The sequence below is a fragment of the Calidris pugnax genome, unplaced genomic scaffold (assembly GCF_001431845.1).
Source record: "Calidris pugnax isolate Ruff unplaced genomic scaffold, ASM143184v1 scaffold30, whole genome shotgun sequence".
Taxonomy (NCBI): Eukaryota; Metazoa; Chordata; class Aves; order Charadriiformes; family Scolopacidae; genus Calidris; species Calidris pugnax.
Window position 1 is genome coordinate 391,216 of NW_015090776.1, and position 24,986 is coordinate 416,201.

General features: G+C 40.4%; 1 protein-coding gene across 8 annotated transcripts in view; it reads left to right on the forward strand.

Annotated features, from left to right (window-relative positions):
• RC3H1 (ring finger and CCCH-type domains 1) overlaps positions 1 to 18,764 on the forward strand; it is a 60,588-nt gene extending 41,824 nt beyond the window's left edge. For 3 of the 8 annotated variants that reach the window (XM_014948424.1, XM_014948448.1, XM_014948433.1), the window contains exons 10-20: positions 2,844 to 3,125; positions 3,434 to 3,651; positions 5,143 to 5,519; positions 6,820 to 6,951; positions 7,556 to 7,708; positions 11,024 to 11,234; positions 12,376 to 12,466; positions 12,594 to 12,729; positions 14,830 to 15,000; positions 15,674 to 15,789; positions 17,373 to 18,764. In XM_014948424.1, coding sequence (XP_014803910.1) covers positions 2,844 to 3,125; positions 3,434 to 3,651; positions 5,143 to 5,519; positions 6,820 to 6,951; positions 7,556 to 7,708; positions 11,024 to 11,234; positions 12,376 to 12,466; positions 12,594 to 12,729; positions 14,830 to 15,000; positions 15,674 to 15,789; positions 17,373 to 17,529 — 2,044 coding nt within the window. In that variant the 3' untranslated portion in view covers positions 17,530 to 18,764. Of the gene's footprint in view, positions 1 to 2,843; positions 3,126 to 3,433; positions 3,652 to 5,142; positions 5,520 to 6,819; positions 6,952 to 7,555; positions 7,709 to 11,023; positions 11,235 to 12,375; positions 12,467 to 12,593; positions 12,730 to 14,829; positions 15,001 to 15,522; positions 15,632 to 15,673; positions 15,790 to 17,372 lie in introns of those variants that run through there. The other 5 variants (XM_014948440.1, XM_014948455.1, XM_014948463.1 and 2 more) reach the window with 5 other exon arrangements.
• Positions 18,765 to 24,986: the final 6,222 nt, after the last annotated feature.

Genomic DNA, 24,986 nt, shown 5'->3' on the forward strand with positions numbered 1-24,986 from the left:
ATAATATGAAAAACTTCTAACAGACATTTCTTGTATTTTGGAACTGTTCATTCTTAAATATAGGATATTTTGCTTTGTTCAGCAGTAATGCAGCTCTGAAAGTTTGATGTTTACACAAGTGTTACTGGAGATTATGGAGGTGGGCTGTTTCTCTTATTTCTGAAGCGTGACTAAACATGCTGTTTGACTGGTGGTTTATTTGTGTGTATTTCTCATCCTGCCTTTATATTCAGGTGTGAAGATTAGGTTGCTGGCAGTTTTTCAGATATAAGGGTTCTCTTGTTGAAGAGTTAAAAAATGATGGTCATATGAAGTGTGCTGTGAATAAGTTACGTGCCTTATAGATTTAGAGGGGACACCCAGTTATCCAAGAGCAAGCTGCTGCTGTTCTGAAGATTGTTTTACTTATTTTTGAAAATAAAATGGATTATTAGAGTTAAAAGAAATAAATACAATTTATTTTATGTAGTGTATATCACTTCTTACTTGCTTTTTGGGCCAAAAAAATTCTTTAGAGAAATCATCTTTAGAGAAACAGCATATTTTTTATTTTAATCGGATGAAAACTCCAAAGAATTTGAAATGGCATTGCAGTCTCTTCTTTTTTTTTTTTTTTTCCCCCTTAAAAATCTAAAACTTGAATCATTAATATGGCAGATTGTTGGCTGTATAGCCAGCATGCAATGCATTGAGAAAACAGGAAGAAAAAAAGCAAAGCATGTGGTGTTAGAACGACAAAGGCAGTTATTCAAATGAACAGAGAATAGGACTTTGATACGTATGTTCTGCAGAAACAGTTGGGGGTTTCCCCCTTTTGTTCTGGTATTGAGAAAATGGAGATTGGTAGTGCTGGTTTGAATGGTTAATGCAGGTGGTGAGTCAGTGTTAGTGCCTCTGAACTAGTTGTATGTCTCAAGGAGGACTGTTTGTCAGCTTTGTAGGTGGAAAAGGCCTATTTTATCCAGACTGGCTTGTATGCCTTAGTAATGATATCGTTGTGGGGTGAAGTGAATGCTTGTTTTATTTCAGGCTGCAGCAATTTCTGTAGGTGGTTGGGGAACTTTGAGTTCCAGTTCTTCCTTATACCTTTTATCTTTCATTAATTCTTTTGAGTAGATACTGCATTTGTGTGCCTCCTTTTAAAAATGTTTAGTGTGAATAATATGCATTGCTGTTGCTGTGTAGTTCCTGTATCTCTATATATAGCTTTGAGATTGCAAGAAGGTTAACAGGGACGTGTGTGGCAATGTCTTAGATAGCAAATTATAATCTAGACTTGCTTCAGCAGCAGCTGATTCCCCTCTCAGCAAGGGACAAAGACCCAGTCAGTGTGCATAGGCAAGAATGATACCCTCCTTTGTTTACTCCCTTGTAATGCATTCTGAGTGATACCCACTGTCAACATTATGTAGCTTGAATTTATAGTTTGATTATGTGGGTAAAGATCAATCCAACCAGGAAATTGGGGTGTTGATGGGGAGTTAGGAAGGTGGCTAGAAGATAATCCAGGAACTCTTAGAGATGAACAGCTCAAATCTACATAGCAATGTTACACTTTGTCTGCACATCTAAAAACCAAAATGACTGCAACAACAAAAACTCACAGCAACCAAAAACTTTTTTCCTCTGTTGCATTGCTGTTAATGCTGTGCATGTGGGCAAACATAAAGATTATCTGAAGATTAACTACTAGAGTATAACTGCCCCATTTTTTAATTTTCTACAGTAATGCGTGTACCTTCCTGGTCTGTGTTACCATCTCACTTTGCTTGTTAGATGCGATATGAAAGTGTTGGCTTCAGCCCTGTTGAAACATTCTTGCATAGGAAGTGGCCTCTTGTTCTGCAATACAAACAGCAGGAACACTCAGGCCTACAAATACACCATCTCACTTGCATTCTGGTATCTAAGCTAATGGCAGGGTGTTCAATGGAGGATCTTCAACTCTGGAATTTGCTCTCTTCGTTGGTCCAGTACCATCAGTCTCCTCGTTTTTGTGGAACCTCCATTAAAAGGCTTGTGTTTGTTCAGATTTTTCAGAAGCAGTTAAATCTTTGGAATTAAAAACTCTATGAACACGCTATATCTCTGCAATCACTTAATTTATCAGACAATACAAACAGTATAAGCTGCATATTGATACAGTAACATAAATCTTAACAAACTGTGCATTAAAGCTATCCAGGGTATGGATGGGGCTCTGAGCAACCTGATCTAGTTGAAGATGTCCCTGGGGGCCCCCCTGCGAGGGGGTTGGACTAAATGACCTTTAAAGGTCCCTTCCAACCCAAACTATTCTATGATTCACATGGCCACAAAGGTTTGGTTGGCTTATTGTTGGACCAACAGTGCATAAGGGAATCTGTTCATCTTCTGTCACTATAATTTTCTGCTATTAGTTTCTTCTCTGAATGAAATAGACTTGAATAAACTGTGATTCTTTTTCTGAAGCTTCTGTTACTGTAGGTAATATTTTATGGGATGTTTGGTTTTGGTTTTCTTCTGGACAGTTGAAATGAATATATGTACAGGAAAGAAGATGTTTAGATTTGTTGTGTGGAGTTGAGCTATGAGTTCCTGGTGTACTTGTCATTAAAAATCCATACTTGTCATTAAAAATCCATCCTTGTTCTTCTGATTGAAACTGCTGTTAATGGTTCAAATAGCAGTGAAGTTGTAGTCTTAACAGATACTCATAATAAATTTCTCACAAGCCTTTAGGAAACTTGAATTTAAACTTGGAAGATTTCGTTAGCACCTGTGTTTGAAAAAAAATCTTGAAAATGCAACTCCTATTAGTTTTTTGTTTCAATTTTGGATGTGTGGTTTCTTTTTTTCTGAAGATTCCGTAAAATGAACAAGCGTCTGGTTCCCAGAAGACCTCTGAGTGCCTCCTTGGGCCAGCTGAATGAGGTGGGCCTACCTTCAGGAGCTATCCTCTCGGAGGAAGGGGGAGTGGAATTGCCCAATAGGAAAACTTCTGCTCTGCCAAATGGAATTGTGTCAACAGGCAGCACGGTGACGCAACTTATTTCTCGAGGGACAGACTCCGGTTACGAAACCGCTCTGAAGCCAGGGAAGATGGACCATCTGAGTAGCAGTGCCCCTGGATCCCCTCCTGACTTGTACGGGTCTTCCTAACTGTTATTCAAAGTGTCATGTGTGTAAATATGCAGTAGAAACAAAGTAAACCCATTAAAAGAACAGAACAGATTGGGTTTGGTGTTGGGTGTTACAATTTTAAGTGATTAAACAGTGGAGTAGAAAACTAAAGCTAAAACTCTAAACTGCTTTACTTCCCTCTTTGCTTGTATTTTAATTGGAGATGGTGATGTAAGCATTCAGTAGGTGGAATATAGACAAAGAGCAGTGTTTTAAAGTACAATGTGCTGTATCAGGCCTTAATGAGCAGTGTCATCTTTCTGCTTTTCAGACTGGAGTCTGTCCCCAAGAGCTCTATTTCTGCCTTACCAGTGAACCCTCATCCTGTGCCCGCTCGGGCACCAACAGATCTGCCTTCAGTGTCTGTCACCAAGCAGTTGCAAATGGTACCACGAGGGTCTCAGTTGTATAATACTCAGCAAGCAGATATGTTCTATCAAGATCCTAGAGGAGCAGCCCCACCGTTTGAGCCAGCACCCTACCAACAAGGTAAGTTTGAGACCAAGCTCTTTATCTTCATATTGATCTTATTCTTTCTTCCCCCTCTGGTGTTTACTTAAGCTCTTAAGTTGGAGTTCTCTTGCGTATCACGTGGACTACAGGCACCAATGTGCTGGTGGCATAATAGGATGGAGGTTAGAGGGTTTTTATATCTTGACTGAGGACTTCAATGCAAGTGAAAACAGAGGTTTGTATCATTCCAGTATAGCAAATCCTTTTTTCTTCACTTCTTCCAAACTGGGGTAGGTAAAGGATCTAATGTGGTAAACCTTAATTTAATTTTACTCAAGGAAAATGGAAATAAAGCTTAACCAGCAGAGGGGTTTATGCTTGAGGGGTGAAAGTACTTGCATCCTTGATGCAAAGTGTATGGGTGTTTCAGAAATGTCAGCACATGCATGTAATAGGTAGAGGCAAGTGAAATGAGACAAGGGCTGGGCACAAAAAGGAAAACATCATAAAAAAGGAAGAGGAGAAGTTCTGAGTATAAAGAGACCAAGTGGAGAAAGATAATATAGAAGGGGATTAAAAAGAAAAGGTATGTCTATATATAAAGATAAGAATGATTCTTATGCAATGTAAGATTAGAGAGAGAAATGGCATAAAGTGAAGTTAATATGAAAGAAAAATAAGGAGTGAAAGACCAAAGGAAGTGGAAAGAAGAAGAAAAAGCTCTAGAAAGGGAAAGGGAGGGGGACGCCATTTTTTTAGAAAGTTGTGGAGCATTTTGAAGGGGAAGAAAGCTTACATTTGATCATTGTATGCAAATGAACATCTGACTTGTCTACAAAATTTGATGCACATGTTGTTGATGATGTGCATATATTCATGCATATTTTTTAATGATCTAGAGATCCCAGAGAGGTTACTAAAATCTTCGTGTAACTAGGAGGTATTTGACGATTCACAGTACTGAAATTTCTTTCTACTATACGAGAGGTAGAGCAAATCTTTAGATAACTTTAAATTCTAGTTAATCCAAGTTTCTTTACACAGGCAATGGCTTTGATATGTTGGGACAAACTGAATTTTAGTAGTGTGGGTGAAGATGTACAGGCTAATCTTCAGTTTACTTTCTAGGTCTAGTCTAGCTAAACACATTCATATCAACCTGCAGAGACTTTCTAGGGAATTATTTCTATTTGGAATGCCAGCAGGACTTCTGTGGTGTGATCAATCTTACCTCCTCTTCTCCAGCTACTGTAACCTTTACACCTTGCTGGTATCTTATTTAGATAATTAAATTGTGTCACGTGAGCTTTGGATCAGCTTTTGCTGCTTCAAGGTTTGCTGGGGTTAATTATTGAGTAGAAATATTGGTTAGATAGTGGGGGCAAACAACAAATGTGAATTTAATGAATACTGTGAATTTCATGATACTTGTAGACCGGAGTGTTTGAAACAATTTGTTTTTTGTAAACAGTTGTGATAATCACTTCCTGTATTTTGTTTATGTTTTTTCCTCTTTCCTTCTTTCAGGAGTTTACTATCCCCCTCAGTCCATGTCTCGCTTTGTCCGACCTCCTCCGTCAGCTCCTGAACCTGGTCCACCTTACTTAGACCATTACCCACCCTACCTTCAGGATCGTGTGGTCAGCCCCCAGTACACTCAGCCACAGCAGTACCCTCCTATGGGACAACCCATATACCCACCCCACTACGACAGCCGTCGCGTCTATCCCCCCGTCCAGCCCTACCAGCGGGAGGAGATCGTCCGAGGAAGCCCTGTACCCATTGAGATTCCACAAGCAGCTGTACCTTCCTACGTACCTGAATCCAGAGACAGATACCAGCAAACAGAGGGTTATTGCCCAGTGGCTCCACATCTCAGTCAGATTCGACCTTCATGCCACAGGGTATGGTTTTTATATTGCATTTTTGTAGTCATTTGAGGAGAAAATATGAACTACCTCAGAAGTTGATAATTTTTTTTTTGCAGTAAGGTAATGTTTTTTTTGTGAGGAATTAGAAGCTTGAACTTTAAGAAGAGGTACACCTTTGATTACCCTTAACAAAGGTGATCAAAAATTGGAAGGCAATTTAGTTACTGGTCAAGTCTGCAATTGTAATGATGTTAATATCACAGAATCACAGAATCTTCTAGGTTGGAAGGGACCTTAAAGATCATCTTGTCCAACCGTCAACCTAACTGACAAAAATAGACACCCACCCAACAAACAAGGAGCATCATCACTAAACCATACCTCCCAGCCCTACATCAACCCGTCTTTTGACCACCTCCAGGGATGGTGCCTCAACCGCCTCCCTGGGCAGCCCATTCCAATGGCTGATGACCCTTTCAGTGAAAAAATGTTTCCTAATATCCAGCCTGAACCTCCCCTGGCGCAACTTGAGGCCATTTCCTCTCGTCCTGTCGCCTGTGACTTGAGAAAAGAGACCGACCCCCATCTCTCTACCCCCTCCTTTCAGGGAGTTGGAGAGAGCAATAACGCCGTCCCGCAGCCTCCTCTTCTCCAGGCTGAATAACCCCAGCTCCCTCAGCCTCTCCTCATAAGCCTTATTCTCCAGACCCCTCCCCATCTTTGTCGCCCTTCTCTGGACCCGCTCCAGCACCTCAATGTCTTTTTTATGGTAGGGGGCCCAAAACTGGACACAGTACTCAAGGTGAGGCCTCACCAGTGCCCAGTACAGGGGGACAATCACCTCTTGGGCCCTACTCTGTACTCTGCTGTAAAAGAGCAGGCTGCTACTTAGCACTCGAAGCAGAAAAGCATGTGTGTAAATGATTGTGTGGGGGTTCTTGTACTTCCCATCTGTCACTGACCATCTCTGTGCCTAAAGAAAGAAATAGACAAACATACATCCCTTGATAAAGGAACTTCAAATTCTACTCTTTCGAATTTTCTCTTATTTTAAGATTGCAAACTGGAGGGTCTTCCCAGTAGAAGTGTACAAATTTGTTTTGGTAAATCACCAGCTGGAATCAAGTCCTGTAGAATAGTTGTACTTACGTAGCTGTCATTCAGATTAAAGGCTCTGAATCGTATTGCTGAGTCCAGGAAGCATTTTTAACATAGCTTATAGATTTATCAGTATATGGTTGTCATTTTGTTTGGGTAAACAACACTTTTGAAACTACTAACTGTGCATGAATGCTTCAAAAGATTTGTAACCTTATTTCTGGCTTCTTTTCAGCCTCATCCCAGCCTCGATGAACTTCACCGACGAAGGAAAGAGATCATGGCCCAGCTAGAAGAGAGGAAGGTGATTTCTCCACCTCCTTTTGCACCGTCACCAACCTTGCCTCATCCTTTTCATTCAGAGGAGGTAAGCATATTTTGACAAAAATAGGATTTACTGTCATGTTTAGAAAATACTTGGGAGTTTGTGTGTGCTGTAGCTGAAGACAACAAGAAAATTGGAACAGTACAGTGTCGGCAAGATTTTTGTGCCCCAGGTGGGAAGCCCTTTTAGTGCAGTCTCCAATCTCTCAATTGGCTGTTGATTCTCTGATCTGCCACTGCTCCTAAGCTATCTGCTTCTGGTACAACCAAGAGAAGTGGTTTTGAGCCATTATTAATTGAAGTAGTCAGGCTTCATGGCCACTGGACTTTGCTTCATTTGCTCCTGACATGTTTAGAATTAAGTAACAGCTTACTAGAGGTTTATCTTTCTGACCAAGGACAAAATACCACTTTCATACTGGCCAAGTGAATAGTCAGCACTGGGAGTGTAGCCAGGTGATCAGAATTTTACACATTTCATGCTTGCTATGGTCCAATTCCAAATGATTATTTATCTGATTTAAAAAGAAAAAAAACCAAACCTGGTGGTGTTTTTCTGCGAGCTCACTGCTGTTGAACTTAGTAGTGGTAACTGTGAAGCTGCTTCTTCCCTTCACTTACAGAACCAGATTTTTGTTTTTGTACAGTACTTGGATGAAGAGCTGAAGGTAGCTGGGAAATACAAAGGAAATGACTACAGCCAGTACTCTCCCTGGTCCTGTGACACCATCGGCTCCTACATTGGAACCAAAGATGCAAAACCCAAAGATGTTGTGGCAGCGAGGAGTGTGGAGATGGCGGTACGTGGGGATGAGGGGGGAACTCAGAAGAGAAGTTGATACTTCTGTGGGCTGGGAAAGACTGATGTGTGCACTGATGAGGAAGCACGTGGCAGTGTTTCTATTTAAGCTCAAAAGTGCAAAGTGGCAGCTTGTAAATTAAACATGTCTGTCTGTTCCTTTCTTCCATCAGAAGGAGATGCTGTAACTCTAACTTTGTGCTATTAATCCTTTTAAGGTGATTGTCACTGCTTAACTTTTTATTATTATTATATTAATCCTTTTAAGGTGATTGTCACTGCTGTTAACCCTGTTACTAGTTTTCACATGAAGGACTCTGTGATTTGTGACCACAACAATACCCAAAATTGCATAGAGCTTTTGAGAGAAGCATAATCATACCATAATACTAGGCTGAGTTTGTTCTTGAGGGCAATTTCTAACTCTATGCTGTGTTTATTCAATCCTTCACTGAAGCTGTGGGTGTCTGGCTGTGATCTTATTTTGTGCTGCTGCATTTTTGCTAGGTCAGCTTTACAAAAAGAAGGGGCTGCTAGGGTGTTGTTATTGGGAGTCACAATTGTAGAAGAAAAGGAGCAGAATTCTGAAATACCACCACTATTCTGTTTCTTCCTAACCTTTAAGCATCACTCAACAGCAAGAAGTATGCGATATTCAGGTCTGCAAGAGAAAGGATCATTTAGTCTGAGGGACTGTTTTCCAGAGATGCAGCAGGTTTTCTCCTTCACCTCCCATCTGCAAAAGTATTTTCTCTTTTGTTTGTATATTGTCACTGTGACCTTTCTTTTGGTCAATAAGAGGAGGGGGGAAGAAAATTCTATCCAGAACTTGCTCTTCTGTGGACAGGTGCTCACGTGTTGCAACCACTTCACTAAATCATAGAATTTTTCTGTCTGGCTTCTCCACTTTGCCCACAAGCAGGCTTCCCTCTTCCCCTCTGCCTTGCTGTGATTAAATATGTCTGCTTTCTGTCCACTAAAGTGCTTTCCTGTAAGACCCTGAAAGTCCCTTGTGAAGTGGGAGCAAAAAGGAGACTTTCTCCCAGAAAAAGCAGAGCAATAAAAGGCACTTCATCTGCGACTTTGGGGTCTTTTTGCATGTCCTTTTGCTCTCTGTCCTGCAGTGTGTTTGCCTTGAGTCATTAACACTGTCATGTCTGACCCAGGGAAGTACTGAGATTAGTCAGAATTAGCTTATTGCTGGCCAAGTGGCAGCACTGAGGAACCAACAGCTCTTGTCTTTCATCCCTGCTGCTAGAGAACTCTGCGAACAAACTGGTACTCAATTAAGAGAAGTAATAGAGTTCTGGAGAGGCACCCTCTTTTTTTATTGCTAAACAAAGCATTCTGCCCCAGAGCTAGTTTTCAGAGAGTAGCAGAGATCCTACTGTCTTTAGTTTTTTGTCTCCTCACAAGGAAAAAAAATCTCAGGAGACCTTTGCTGCAGATGGCAAGTGAATTAGTTCTTCCTTAAGACAGTAGGATCTCTGCTACTCTTAGATTTTTGTCTCCTCACAGGGAAAAAGAATCTCAGGAGACCTTCGCTGCAGATGGCAAGTGAATTAGTTCTTCCTTTTTTAATTGTCCATAAGAGACTCCTTTTTTCAGATGATAGAATTCTTATCCTTGAGAGTGAATAATGCTGGATTCATGCAGATGGCATTGCAGCTTTACTGTGTTCTTTCCTTCCACTCAGTAAATGGAAATAAATTAAAATTAATACTTGCATCCTATGGACTTGAGATTAAAATGTCTTTTTTCACCCCATTATTGCTGCCTTAGCTGTGTTATCTTGTGTATGTGTAATGCCTCTCCCAGTTTCAACATGTTACATTTCTTGAGTTTAGCTTCCAGTTCAGTTGTGGCTGCCATTTTCACCCCTTTATTGCTGCCTTAGCTGTGTTATCTTGTGTGTTTCTAGCAATCCTTATCCTCACTGAAAGCTTCCAGGGTTTTATTTTAATTTTGGACCATACCAAAGTTTTTTGCCTTTATCCAGTCCTCCTTGTGTAGTAGCCCCACTTACCTTGTTCTTTTTGCTGTACGCAGCACTGTGCTAACAGCTTTACTTCTTTAAGCAAAGTCTTAACTTGATTGTTGGCAATTCTTACTGTTATACTTTCTGGCAGCCAACAGATAGCTTTCCCATTTAACTAAGCACTTTTCCCATTTTTCTTAATTGAGTCTGTTTATTTCTGTTACAGTTTTATGTTTATCTGGATGTGATAATTATTTGGGGGAGTATTTTTGTTGTTTCTTATATGTTGAGGAAGCTTTTTTAAATTTATTTTTATTTGTGGAAACAACCCATTGACTTATGGCTTTAAGTTACTCCAGGTGACTTCTCCCATAACTGGCCTAATTTTATCTCAGGAAAAGCTTTGTTAAAAATCTTCATTTTCTGTTTATCTGGATGCGATAATTATTTGGGACAGTATTTTTGTTGTTTCTTATATGTTGAGGAAGCTTTTTATTATTTTTTTTTATTTGTGGAAACAACCTATTGACTTATGGCTTTAAGTTACTCCAGGTGACTTCTCCCATAACTGGCCTAATTTTATCTCAGGAAAAGCTTTGTTAAAAATCTTTATGGTAATCTCCTGTTTCTTCTTCCGAGTTAAGTGAAATTGATTTATCCCACTAAATTGAGCTTGTTTTCTATGTACATCTTTTCCTTTGTGACTGCTTGGTAAAGCTCTTGGAATAGAGAGGGAACGTTTTATCTGTTGATGTGCTGACCCATAAGGTGTTTGAGTCTGAAGCTCAGTTAGAAACCAGGATGTTTCAAACAGCACTACTGCTTAACAAAAAGATGTACTAGACATATCCAAGTAAGTGCTGTACTGAATAATTCCCTTTTTGAGTCATTTGCATGCTGTTAGATGCTATGGTTCTTAACACTGGGCTTCAGAGAAATTTCATTTGGGCTTCAGAGAAATTTCATTTGGGCTTTGGAAGGAGTATGTATTCCTCAGAGATCTCCTGTTTAATTTTGTTCTGGAAGTTTTTTCCTTTCTGTCCCATTAGACTTTCACGGTCTTAATTTCCTCTTGCTGCTCCCTTCCCTTGGATTTGTTTGCAGTTAATTATGCAACTATTTCACAGTGGTGATAGTAATGGTCATTTTAAGTTAGACCATTAAAGAGACATCCCTCTTAACGGTGGAATTCCAAACTGAAGAATAAGACAACCAGCTGAAGGATGACTAGAACAGTGAACACCAGAGAGACTTACCGTATGGGGCCATCTTGTTGTAAAAGGAATGTGATTTTGTTTATGAAAAAGTTTTTGACTGCCTTTTCCATATCTTGTCTAGAATGTAGATAGTAAAGCCATGCGTGACCAGCGGTTAGACATGCAGCGAAGAGCAGCAGAGACTGGTGATGATGACCTCATTCCATTTGGAGACCGACCAACTGTGTCGAGATTTGGGGCTATCTCCCGTACTTCCAAAGCCATGTACCAGAACTCTGGGCCCATGCAGGCCATGGCGGTTCAGGGAGCTACCACCAAATCAATCATTTCAGGTAGGATCTGTGCTCCTGGATTTTGCTGGCTGTTCTTATTTTTAGTAAACTTGTTCCTTGTCTTAGAAATACAGACCACATGTATGTTATGCCACAAAAATCACTGTGTAAGCCCTACCCAGAGTTAAGTCTGAAGAAGGCAGCTGCCACTACTTGCTGTTCCACAGACAGGTTTGTGCACACATAGTGTATGAGGTGATGATTTGGAAAAATTACTTTGTTCTGCTGTTCCCTCTGGGATGAGAGCCTTCTTTTAAAGCCAGAAAGTTACTGCTTCCTCAAATACATAACGCAAAACCATCGTAACAAATTACTGCACTCCTACTTTATGAGTAGTTGCTGCTGCAAGCTTAATGCAGCCATTGGTTTTGTGTACTGTTAGGCAAAGCAAATAAAGTAGGAATGGTTTATTTTCTACACATCTATTTTCTAATCACGTGTACAGTGTGGCTGTATATCTTACTCCAAAACATGGTCTCTTTCTTGAGGTGCACTGATTATTCTTAAGAAGAGGCTTAATTATATTCCCCCAAACTTCCCTCTAGACTTTTTTCAGGAGTTAACTGCTGGAAACAAACCAGAAACTAATTTTCTTAATTCCAGCAGTAACTTTCTAGACTTAATCACAGGTAGAATTCTGGCTTCCCTGAAAGTTTAATCTTCAAATTGGTGTTAACGTGGTATCTCAGAAATATCAATCAATCCTCAAGTCTTTTAGGAACTTAATTACTTAGTGATTGTTCTCATAGTGGCTCTAAGTTTGTTTTTGATCCCTCTTTCCCTTGTGAGTCTGAAGTCCTTCACAAACTCAGACTCTGGAAGGCTGAAGCAAATCTTGCTGGATGTGCAGGAAGAGTGAGACATAAGACTGGTCACATGCCTTTTTGTGTTCATTTCAGCAGAAGAAACGTTAACCTTCCTCACTCTTCCAGGGCTGACCTTCCTGGTTGTTCTCTAATTTCTGTCCAGTTCTGTGTGTTGGCTGAACTACTTAAAGAATAGTTTTGTAGTCATGTGATGTGGTTTTATTTCTGTTCACTGACAGACTACAGTCCTTATGGAGCTCACGGTGGATTCTGTGTGTTGGCTGAACTACTTAAAAGTAGTCATGTGACGTGGTTTTATTTCTGTTCACTGGCAGACTACAGTCCTTATGGAGCTCACGGTGGCTGGGGAGGCTCTCCATATTCTCCTCATCAGAATATACCTTCTCAGGGACGTTTCAATGACAGGTAGGATTGCTTTATTTTGCCTTTGCCTTTTTTTTGGTAAATTCTCTTCGTCTATTTCTTTCTGTGCCAGCTGAGTAAAGCTCTTTTTGGAAATCTCCTCCTTATTTTGGCTTTTCTGATCCCCAAGGGAGAGACTGTCCATGTCAGATGTGGCTGGTCATGGGAAACAGTTGCCATCAGCTGAACGAGAGCAGCAGCTGCGCATGGAGCTGCAGCAAGTAGACCATCAGATCAGCCAGCAGACACAAATGCGAGGACTAGAGGTTGGTACCAGCATTTGGAGGAGTGGTGAGGGGTGGTATAGAGAGAGATAAAGCTAGTAAAGCTGCTTTTCATATGTCCATCTTTCTCTGGCTGTAATAATATTCAGTAATAATACCTAATTCTGTGATGCTAGGCGTTGGGTTTATGGTACAAGTGTAAACCTCTCTGCTTAGCAGCAGAACCTTCATGTGCAAATCCACAGCATACTTGAATCTCTGCTCTGTGCTCATCCATGTTTGCTTTCATTCTCCTCACTCCCCCTCTCTGTTCATCTCTTGACTCAGATGCAAACTTGTGGTGTAGGTACCTATTCCTCTTGGCTTTACTGCCATGGAAAATGTCTGGGTTTATGTACAGAAAGCTATGACCTTCATCCGTTTCATGTTTGGCTTTGTGTTGTACCTGTTTCTTCCTAAATAGCACAAGCCCCAAGAGTCAAGAAAATAAATATAAAAGACATTTAGCTTGAAAAGTTTAAACTTAATATTTTGTCTCCCCGCTTAAAAGAAATGTAGCTCCTGGCAATATGAAGAAAAATGGGAGTTTGCGTTTGTAAAAGAATTAATGAGCTGAAATCTTTGTTTATATTTTGTGAAGCACATAAGGAGAAACGTCAAGGCATAATGAAAGAATTGTGTTGGTAAAGCTTTAGTTATGTTTTTTTAAAGTCCTAAGAAAAAAATCAGTAAATGTTTACCAGAAAACTCTTCTAGGTACCTCAGCAACTATTCATATTAATATTTTCCCAGAAGGAATTGGTGTAAGTAGTAGACAGGAGCTTCTGTTGAAACTATGGTTACCCAAGAATATGTGTTATAAGAGGAGGGCTATTGCAGATTAGTTCTAAGAGCTCACAATTTTTAAGTGGCAGCAGCAGTTACAAGTAGTGTGCATTTCTTAGTTACCTGAAGCATAACTTGTGTTCTCGTGCTCTTGTTTGGGAACAAGAGAATTAGTTCTAAGAGCTCACAATTTCTAAGTGATGGCAGCAGCAGTTACAAGTAGTGTGCATTTCTTAGTTACCTGAAGCATAACTTGTGTTCTCGTGCTCTTGTTTGGGAACAAGAGGAGAAAATGTTTTAAATCTTGCATGTCTGCCTTTGCCATAATAGAAGAGTATTGGAAAGTTGCAAACCTGTAAGTGGCCTGCCCTCTCCTGCTCACTATTACTGTGATTGTGTCAGTGCTAAATCCGACGTGGTTGAGTTTTGAGCCTTGATGTTACTCCAATTTGAATTTGTCAGAACTCGTAGGTTATTTTGAGTAATAACAGCTTTCAGTTTCTCTGGTGTTCAAAGCTGCAAGCAGATATTTGAAATCCAGGAGGCTTTATTGCTTCACCTGTTGCGAGGTCATAGCAATCACTTAATTCAGTCTGAGCATGAACAACTCTATTGTTTTGCTTTCTTCTCAAATGAATGAGCATTTCTACTTGTAGACCAGCCAGATGTTTGGCTGTGTGCAGTAACAGGGAGTGTGTTTAAATGCAGAGCACACACTTAACAGAACTGATTCCCAAGTATGGGCAGATTTTTGCAGTGGCTGACATAGTTACTGCTTTTAATTGGCTCCTAGTAATTAGCAACTTGTGAATGTCCATAGTCACTTGCCCCTCTCTGTTCCTGTGCTCCCTAATCTGGGTCAGTAGGGAGCTACATCCACATCTCTCAAGATACTTTATATGGTTTAGTAATAAGACTGGCTGTACTGTAGACTTTGATTGAATTGCACTGTTGTAAAAGAAAGCAGATTTGCTTATCTTTTGTTCATAAAATAGCTCACAAGAGAGTAGTGTTCCTGTTCATGTGTTTAATCTTAGTTTTGAGAACAAAAGCTACATGAGGAAAACCCATGCAAATTTATTACAGTAAAAGGTATTTAACACTGCTTATTTAAAAGTGGAAAGACTTGTCTGCATGTAAAAAAAAAAATATTTAAACTTGCATTGGAAGTTATTTCAATTGGGACTTTGTTAGAGGAGGAGAGAGAAGGCCTTGGTTTGGCAACTAAGCAATACTCTAGAGTTATGGCCTAGAGCTCTTCCTGTGCTTGGTGTGCTGTGTGCTCAGTTGTGTATGTGCTTGGCTTTATGCATTTAGGCTGTTAGTAACAGGCTGCTGTTGCAGAGGGAGGCGACTACCCTGGCAGGCCAACCACAGCCCCCACCCCCTCCTCCCAAGTGGCCTGGGATGATCTCAAGTGAACAGCTGAGCTTGGAGCTACACCAGGTGGAAAGGGAAATTGGGAAGAGAACCCGTGAGCTGAGCATGGTGAGTGCCATGGGGGTGGGAGGCAGAGAGGTGGAGTGGAGAGCCCTGTAGCTGGCTGCAGCCCTTTCCCCCTGGCTAAAAGACCACAGCTGGAGTCCTCTTCACCTTTTTATTCTTCAAAACCTCCTGAGAAGTTTCTTCATTCTTCTGGGGGAAGAATTTGAATTGTAGCCACTTGAAATTACTCCGCTGTTATTTTGTCGCCGTTTTGAAAATAAGTGCGACACCCTTGAAAGCTGTGAATCCTACCCAAGGTCACTGTGCCATGAGCTGTATAAACTGCTTTAACACAGAACACATCACCTGCAGGTACAGGCTAGCGTTGAGAAGTCTGTGTGCTGTTACAGTCTATGGTCTCTGCTTGTTGTTACAAGAATCATTCCTTCCTTTGGTCCTTGAGAGGACGAGCGTATCTTAGTGAGTCTGTTTTCTTGTCTCATGGCTTCTGTGGGTTACACTGTATGGCTCTAACTTACAGTCCCAAAGGATGAAGTCTCAAATTCTTTTAACACCAAGGTAAAGAGTTTCTCTTTCGTCCTTTTCTTTAAAGGAGAGCCAGTCTTCACTGGATATAAAAAACAAAATGGGCACCGCTAAACAGACAGAAAACGGACAATTAGAACCACAGAGCAAGGTTCCAGCTGAGGATTCTCTTTCATCGTTTTCTTTAAAGGAGAGCCAGTCTTCACTGGATATAAAAAACAAAATGGGCACCGCTAAACAGACAGAAAATGGACAATTAGAACCACAGAGCAAGGTTCCAGCTGAGGACCTCGCGTTGACATTCAGGTAACAGTGGGCTTCACCCTTTCCTTGTGTAACAGGAGACTGACTTAGTCGAGGTCACTTTCTTGTATGTGAATAATACCCCTTGCCTCACGCTGTCTCTGATGTGGAAGCATCTAGTAGGAAAAGATGTAAAATCAAGTTTCTATAGTGCCAGCATGAATTAAGGGCCACTTCAGATAATGAGTAAATGAGTGGAATGAGACTATATATCAATTAACGCAACAGAACTGCAATGTTTGTAAGACCAGAAGTCCATCTAGGCAATATTCACAGAATCACAGAATCTTCTAGGTTGGAAGGGACCTTAAAGATCATCTTGTCCAACCGTCAACCTCACTGACAAAAATAGACACCCACACAACAAACAAGGAGCATCATCACTAAACCAGACCTCCCAGCACTTCATCAACCCGTCTTTTGAACACCTCCAGGGATGGTGCCTCAACCACCTCCCTGGGCAGCCCATTCCAAGGGCTGAGAACCCTTTCAGGGAAAAATTTTTTCCTAATATCCAGCCTGAACCTCCCCTGGCACAACTTGAGGCCATTTCCTCTTGTCCTGTGACTTGAGAAAAGAGACCGACCCCCACCTCTCTACACCCTCCTTTCAGGGAGTTGTAGAGAGCAATAAGGTCTCCCCTCAGCCTCCTCTTCTCCAGGCTGAATAACCCCAGCTCCCTCAGCCTCTCCTCATAAGACTTTCTCTCCAGACCCCTCACCAGCTTTGTAGCCCTATTGGATGATTAGAAGAGAGGTGCAGAAGATAAAACAGCAGCCATAAAAGAAATTTTTATCTACCATCCTAGTTTCAAAGAAAATAATTGTTTCAAATGTGAGAGGAAAGTTATTCCATCCTGCTAAGCTTTGTGATGTGGATGTTGTCTAGGAAGGTATGTAACTTTGAAACAAAGTTCAGTTTTATTTGTAGGCAGTAATTTTTATCTTTGTAGATGTTAGGATTGACTTAAAATCACATTTGCTAGTGGATTGAAATAAGGTGCTGGCTGGGAATGCTGGAAATCTGCACAGTGGCCATTTTCAGATGGCATCTGTGTGTATTCGGACTAATACTTGGGGCAGAAAAAGCTCAAATGCCACATGTTTCACTAAGTCAAGTTGACATAACTTCACATGAGTGGTGTGGAATGTGGGTATTTGTTCAGAAGGGGGATCCCTGTCAGTTGCTTCTGAAGCCCTGTTCTTGAGTTCTGTGCTGCACTGTTAGAATTAAGAGAAATGATCCAGTTAAGTTACATATTGTGGAATGTGTGCATTGTAGGAGTTCATGGTGTGCATCTTGTGGCGTATACAGAAAAAATCTGAAAAATATTATTAATCTAAAACCTTAAAGATATGTAGTATTTTGTTTTCAGTTAACCTTTTATTAGTTCTTCTCTTTCTGGTAAGTACCTGCAGCACACCAGACAACCTATTTATTATACAAGGCAGGTCTTTACAATGTGTTCACAACTGTTCATTGAGATGCTGCAGCAACAAATATTGAAGTCCTTTTTCTTAAAACAAAGGGAACATCTCAGTAATTACTTCTCCTCACGCTCTCCCCCCCTTCTCCTCAACTTCCAGCAGTGATGTTCCGAATAGATCAGCCTTGACCCAAGAGAACATTGGCCTCCTGTCGAACAAGACGGCGTCTCTCAGCCTGTCGGAGGACCCTGAGGGAGGAGGAGGAGACAGCCATGACTCCCAGAGAGCAGGAGTTACACCCACATCTGCTCCATGAAGTGAGGCCAGCACGCTCCAGGCTTCCTTCTCCTGGGGTTTTGGTAGCTTCCCATCACGTGTTTTTTTTTCCAGGGGTGATCGGAGAAACCCAGGAGCAACAGCAGTAGCAGAGCAGCAGGTCCAGAGGCAATGTGCACAAAACACAACTTACTAGAAACAAATCCTGCACATAGTTCACATTAACGCATTTTTTAATTAAAAAAAAAATGAAAATTAGCAGTATCTGCAAGCGATTCAAATTAAATTTGTTTTTGTTCTGTGAATGAACTTTATTTTAATAACTTCGGACGCCTTGGGTCCCAGGGCTTAAAAAAAAAAGATATTATATATATACTCTGTTTGATTAATTGTATGATCTTAATGAAGTAGGTTTTTTCTTTTATTTTGGTATTATTACATACCCAGTGCATATTTCCGTATCACCTTAATTTCTCAACAACTGAAACAACCTGGCCACTTCCTTGTATGGTTGAAGGGTAAACAAGGAATGAGGGTTGGAGAGTAGCTGTGAATTGCAGTGTCAAAAGATGTGCAGCAAGTTTAAAAAACTTCATTTTTTTAAAGCAGTTCTTCCCGTTGCAGCTGGGAACTGAACCCCAGCTTGGGTGAGGCTGTTTGCTTAAGTTATTTAAGTTTAAACTACAAGTGACAGAATCTTTGCAATGCAGCAGTTGCAGTCCTTTGTGTACATCCCAGCATAGCATGTGTAGTTTAAGAGGAGAACAAATTTAGTGCATAACCTAGGTTATTTTATTTGAAAGTTGCTGGCCTTTTATTTTGTGTTGGGACTAAGGAGGTCGGTGGGATGCAGAGCAATTTACTGCAGCGTGGGTGTTTCTGAAGCTGGTTATTTGGGGCTTGTGCTGGAGAGGCTTAACTAACCAGTGAACATTGTGCAACAAGGCAGAATCTCTAGGAATATCAAGCAGAGAGAACATAAGGTTCTGCAGTAGCTGGAAGGATGTGAACTGACAATAAGCTGGCAAACCACGTGAGTTCATCCAGTGTTTGCTGGTTTGTTTTTTTTCCCCTGCTTCTTGCTATGCCTTTAAAACAATCATCATACAATGGAGTTGATGCAATGGGACTTACTGACCTCTCTGCCCTTCAAACAGGTCTTTCATGTATGTCTCCTGAGCAGCTCTTGCTTTTATTTTTTCTTCATTGCTATTTTTTATTATTAAAAACATCGTTTCCTCCAACTTGATTTTTTTTTTCTTTATTTTGTTCAGTGATACAATTTCATTGCTATTTTTTATTATAATTATTAAAAACATCATCATTTCCTCCAACTTGATTTTTTTTTCTTTATTTTGTTCAGTGATACATCAGTTATTTAATTGTAATGCTGTGGCGAGGGCCTTTTACTGAAGGAGCCCAACATCTTGGATTTGTATGCATCAATGATAGCAATCTTTAAAAAGTAGAGGGGAAATTTTATGTCTTTTTTCAAAGTTGGCATTATTTAACATCTGTGTGTGTTAGAATTTGACACCTGAGAATCCATCTGCAGCTTCTTTGCCACTGCTGAGGTGAATCCTTCCTGGAGTCCCCTTTCATAGGGGAAAAGTTGCCCCAAAATGACCACTTCAGGTGCACTGTCAGAAGGGTTGAAAAGCAGATTTTACTTGATAGTGTGCTACTTCTCCAAGTAGATGCTTTGTAAGCATAAGTTGGAGACAAGTGTAAGCCTTTCTAGATGTTTTCTTTAAAAGTTAAAGAAGCAAAAGAAATTTTGTTCTTGCTGCACATTTTTTGACTGTTGACATGCACTGGGCTGAGACCCTGTATATGATGAACTCTATGGAGAATGATGTTTAAAGTGCTGCTCCCTCTGCACCTTCTTGGCCTGTTCTCATTATGTTTTTTTTTCTTTCTGGGTTAGACTACTAAATCAGAAAGCACTGGTTATGTAATAAATTACTGCATTGCTTTGGTTGGGTAAAGCAAGAGTTAATAAATTTTCTTGGTTTTTAGTTTTTTTCCTTAACCTTAACTCCTGCTGAGGTCATAGCAAAAACCTTGGGCTAAGCTTTGCATTCATCATACTGTTAAATAAAACAAAATGGGGGGTGGGAGGGGATACAGTCCCACTATTGCCTACCAGTAGGAGAGTCCAAACAGAAGACTCTTTTGAGTAGCAATTATTTAATTTGCCCAGTCAAGGCACCGCGTTTATATACTATTTCACATTGAATTTGATTATGCCCTACAGACCTGGCTGGTCAAGGATTTGATACACATATTGGCTTGGGATTCGAGCTTTCTTTTTTATTTAAATAAAAATTTATATATAAATATATATATATACATATATACATAGTTATATCTGTATATATATTGGGTATGTTTTAAGAATTTTTTCGCATGAGCGCAGCTGTTGTGATCAAAATGTCTGGGAGGTAGAAGCACTGAATGAAAAATAAAGGCATTTTTCAGCGCACACGCCCACCCTTTCCATGTGTCTTCACACGGGTTTCTTTTGCTCTTAGTTGAACTTTGGCCTCTTAACTGCAAAGAGGAGTTTGGAAGCTTGCTAATTATTTTTTTATTTTTTTTTTCTAGCCCCTCTTAACTTTTGGCAAAGAATGGCCTAGAATAGCTTCGTCTACATCTTGCCCCCATCCATCCCTATCTCCCTTGGAGCTGAGCAGAGCAGTTTTGAGCCTCTCTTGGGTCTGTTCCTCCCTTCTCTGCTCTGGGCGTGACAATGATTAACGATGATTAAGGTGTTCCCCTGGCAGCCTGATCACAACTCCACTGATACAGGCCCTTGTTCACCCATCCTGAAGTGCAGAGCACCACCCTCAGGTCACCCTTCCCCTTGTTTTTAATTAGTTTACTCCTTCCCGCTGTGTCTTTATTAACACAGGGAGCTCCTTTTAGTTGAGATAATAAGTGCAATATTCTAATCTAGGAGGACAAGCCCAGAATGTACCTTTTTTTTTGATTGCATATAATTCTGGATGTAAAATGAATTGTCAAAGACGGTTATGATACGTTTGAATCTACAGTTTAATTTTCAACACTAGGAAGAAAATCTGGAGGGGCAAAAAAACATTTTACCTTTTATTACTTGTGCCAGCTAGTCTCCTTGCTAGGTTAGGGATTAATTTCTTCTCCACTTTTTGCTCCCAGGAGGAATTCTGTAGTAAGATCTATTCACATTGCTGGCCTACATAAGGTGAATGCTTCCAAAACCTGTGGATTAGAAGGGAGACCTTGTTATTATTATTTTTTCTTCTCTGTCCAGCTTTCCGTGCTGTACTTTGTGCATAGTGTCCTTGTTGTGATCAGTGTGTCCAGGTGAATGCCCTGTTTGCCCAGTATTATAGTTTGGCTTGTTAAATAGTTTGTTTAATATCTACTAACAGTATTGATTTTGAGCTTTGATTTTTTTCTCCTCCTCCTCTTCTGCTTTCTCTGCTTCTTTGCAGAAGTTTAGTTAATTAAACAAGTCAAACAGCAAAATGCAGTGCCTGCTTTTAAAGTCTTTTCTGGAAGCTGCACCTAAAATTTTCCCTTTTTGTGGAAAAGTATGCTGGTAGAACTGGGAGGACTGATAGCTCTACGTATAAGGAAAGTGTTGATAGTTACAGCAGATAAGCAGGGAATGAAAACTTCTGGAGTAACCGTGTCCTGCTACATGGATTTCTACAGCCCATTATTGTCCCAGTTGCTGTCCACCCCAGTGAAAGTGGTCTCAGCTGGAAAGTGGTTTAGTTCCTTCTGCTTGGGCAAGATAAAAACAGTATTCCAGTGGTGTTAGGGCACTGCTGCATCATTTGGTAGGTAGGTTAGGCTTCCTCCTGCAGTGAACAACTTTGGTACCTGGGTTTCAGCCCCAGCACGGACAAACCACCCAGAATTGGAAGCTTCAAGTGTTAGGTTAAGCTTTAGTATGTTAGTGACTCAGTGTAGAAATGATGGTTGTTTATTCTGTAGTGTTATTTTCTTCCTCCTTCTGTCAACATCTCTTCTTCCTTTCCTGTGACCCAGTTCTCTTTTCTTAACAGGAGAAGCCTACGCTTTTTCTTCTGCCCCTCTTGTACACTGTGGTATCCTCTCCCAGTTCAGAGTAGAGCTTCTTTTATTTACCCCTTCTCTTCTCAAGCCCTTCTCTGTCTGGTTTCTTCTCCCTTTTTTTGTCCATACCTTCCTTTCCTCCTGTGGCTTGCCCATTCACCCTCCCTGATTGTGTAACAGTGACAGCTTGCTGCCTCAAAACAGAGCATTCAAATGAATTCGCTTAGCCAATAACTTCTGTGAAGTTGCCTTTTCTAATGGTGTTATTACTCAGTGATGCACAAATGTGATATTGCCCCTACTGGTAGGCAAACGGGGGATCTGTATAAACATGGTAAACTGCTGTTTTTTTCTTTAAAGGAGAGCCAAAGACTTGTGCTTTACACTCTTTTTTTTTTTTTTTTTTTTTTTCCTGGTGTAGCCATTTTGATTGTCAAATCTTTGTAGGGTTTTGTGAGTTGACTGTATTATCCTAATAACAATTTACAAAAGTTAATGATTGTCAAAGCCTTATCCGTGCATGAATTGTGGAAAAATCATTCCATTTAGTCGTACGATTTGCAATGTAGTGGGATGTACCTGGAGTGTTCTGACGTGTTTGCAGTCTCTCATGCACTCTCTCAGCTGATGGAATGGCTAATTTAGAGAGGGAGAAGGAACGTAGACATTTTATGTAATCAAAGAAGCCTTGTCTTTTAAGTGTTTAAATCGAAATTGAATACGGAATTAAAATGTCTTCAGTTGCGGTAAAAGAGAAATCTGTGTTGCAAATGTGACTGACTTTTAAGCCCATTGGAACTGAACAGACTTGTCAAACTGTAGCATTACATTAAATTAGATGTGGAAGAAGCCAACTTGTATGATGACATTGTCTCTTGACAGCATGAAGTGAGTCAAGTGGGGCAAATTCTGGATTAGAAAGGGTTAGGAGTGAGGCTTCTCACTGACAATACAAGAAACCCACTTGCGTTTCCCTTCCTTAATCTAACTGAAACTCTTGCAGACTATTATTAAGGTTTTTAGGTTCAGAGAGAAATTTGTAAGTCGGAGTAGCATAAATCCTCATTTCCATTTATAAATCTGAATTGTAATGAAGCAGACTTACAGGATAGTTATCTGAAAAACCCCAGTATAAAGGATCTTTGGCTATTTCAGAGTCTTTTACGGTCCAAGAAATTCAGTGCTAGTAACCAGGAGGCTCAACAGCAGGAGTGCCAACTCATCTTCTCTGTTCTAAAATGGGGGGAAAAAAGGCATATAAGCAGCGTGCAAGTTTTTTTTGTCCTTGTCTTTTTGTGTATGGAGAAGTTTTTGTAGTCCTAGAATAGATAGAAGGAGCACAGAGCAAGACTGGGGCATGACGTTACCTTCATGTTCAAATTTTGTCATCGTTCGCTTTCCAAAACACACCCTTTCTGTTCCTGTCTCCTCAGGATGGTAGCACTGATTTAAAAACAACCAAAAAAAAATAATCAGTGTGTCAACAACTCAATTTTTTTAATATTATAGTAAATCAATCCCCCTTGGTGAAGAAAAGGAGACAAAATTGATTGGTCTAAGCGGTGATTTAGACACAAACTGGAAAAACATCTGCCTTCCTTGAGTAAATGTCAACTTGGAATTGATGGGGAAAGGGAAGCAGCTCTTCTGAGCCCCCTGTTGGGTACAGCCTTCCTCTTGGGTGGCTGTGCCTTGTGGTCCATGAGCAGACAGATTATGTAGCACAAACTGAGTTCTTCTCAGATCAAATATAACCTGAAGTGTCAAAACCTTCATTGGGGATTCTCTTTTTCCATTCTCAACCGTTATCAACTGCATTAATTTCTGTTGAAATGTCAGGGGGGTGAAAGAGCCTGGAGTAGGGTAGTTCAAGTTAGATGCTCTAAGTAAGCAATTTTGGGGAATATTATCCCAGCACAGTGTCCTTAGACAGTTAACCTGTCTTTATTGGTGTGTAGGAAGAAGAATGTAACTGCTTAGTGTTGTCCCAGTCTTCGAGGCACTCGTTGTGGTGCAGGCAGAGCCTTGATTAGCAGGGAAAGGAGAACAAACTTTGTATTGATTTTTTCTTTATCATTTTATTTCCCCGTGGGAAGTGGAATATCGTGCTGTGGAAACTCTTTGAACACTGTGGTAAGCAAAGGGGGGGCAGCTTTTTTTGAAGTTTCCTGATAAAAAGAGCAGGTGGGAATATGGATTTGTCTGCATCAGGGACATCCCAGTCAGTTGAAGCTTAAAATATGTGTCCATTATAATCACAATTGGATGCCTATTGCTCAACAACCTAAATAATTAACCTGATCTTTCCCAGGCAATCTTTGCAATTCCAGTGAGTTTGTATGATTTTAGTGCAAATTGCCAGCTGTTCAGCATTTGGGAAAGTTTAGGTGCCTGGTTTCATCCATTGAGGTGGTGTCTTTGGATATACAGGTTGGATGTTCTCATATTCCAAGAAACAACTGACTGTAAGATCTGAAAGTTTTAGGAAAATGGAATTATCACCTTCAATTTGAAAAATACAGTCTTGGGAAAGATGGAAGCAACAGATGGTGCAGCGTCTCCAAAAATAAAAAGCATTAGAAATTATGGATTTACATATTGTGTATGGGGGGAAAATATATCTGTAAGTGCAAAAAAGCAAATCTTGTGAAGTATTTGATGTTTAAGAAATGACTTGCTTCTCTGTAATGTTAAAAAGATTTATGAATAGTTCTGTGGCAGACAGTACTCACAAGTCTTTGGCATCCAAACCAGATTGTTGTGTATTGGATGGATCCCACAACTGGATGTGTGCACTGACCTCTCCATTTCTAGCTTTTTAAAAAGAAACTTGGTAGCAGCATTTTATAAATGTATAAAGCAACCTGAGGCAGAAGAGAAGAAACCATGTCCACCTCACAGCTGCTGCACAGTTTCCAATTGGTACCTTTAATCTGCAGCCTCTTCTCAGTGAAGCTGCTCTAACACGGGCAAATCTAGCACATCAAATGACTTTTTTTTCAGGTTTTTTCTGATTTTTAAGGCCCTTTGGCCTCTGCTTGCTGCATAAGCAGCTTCTGTGCTGAGAGGAGCTTTCCTTGAAGTCAGCTTAGCAGCTGTGCTGTAGCTTGATTATTTTTTCCCTGTTTTCTCTAACTGGTAGTATAATGTCAAGCTCTTTCCCCGTTGGATTTGTGGCAATGGGGAGGAAGAGTGAGGCAAGGCGTGAGGGAGGAAGAGTTGTGGGATCTTCTGTATGACAGCTCCCACCCCCTCTTTGAAATCATCTACTTCCAGTTGTGGGATTTCTCTAGAGATGACTTTTTTTCCTGTTTTTTTGTAAGCCTAGTTTTCTTTGATCTCGTTAGTTCCGTACAAGTCTCCCAGAGACATTCTGCAGTCATTATCACCTTTTTGGGTGGAGTTTATTTTATTTTTTTTTTTTGGTTT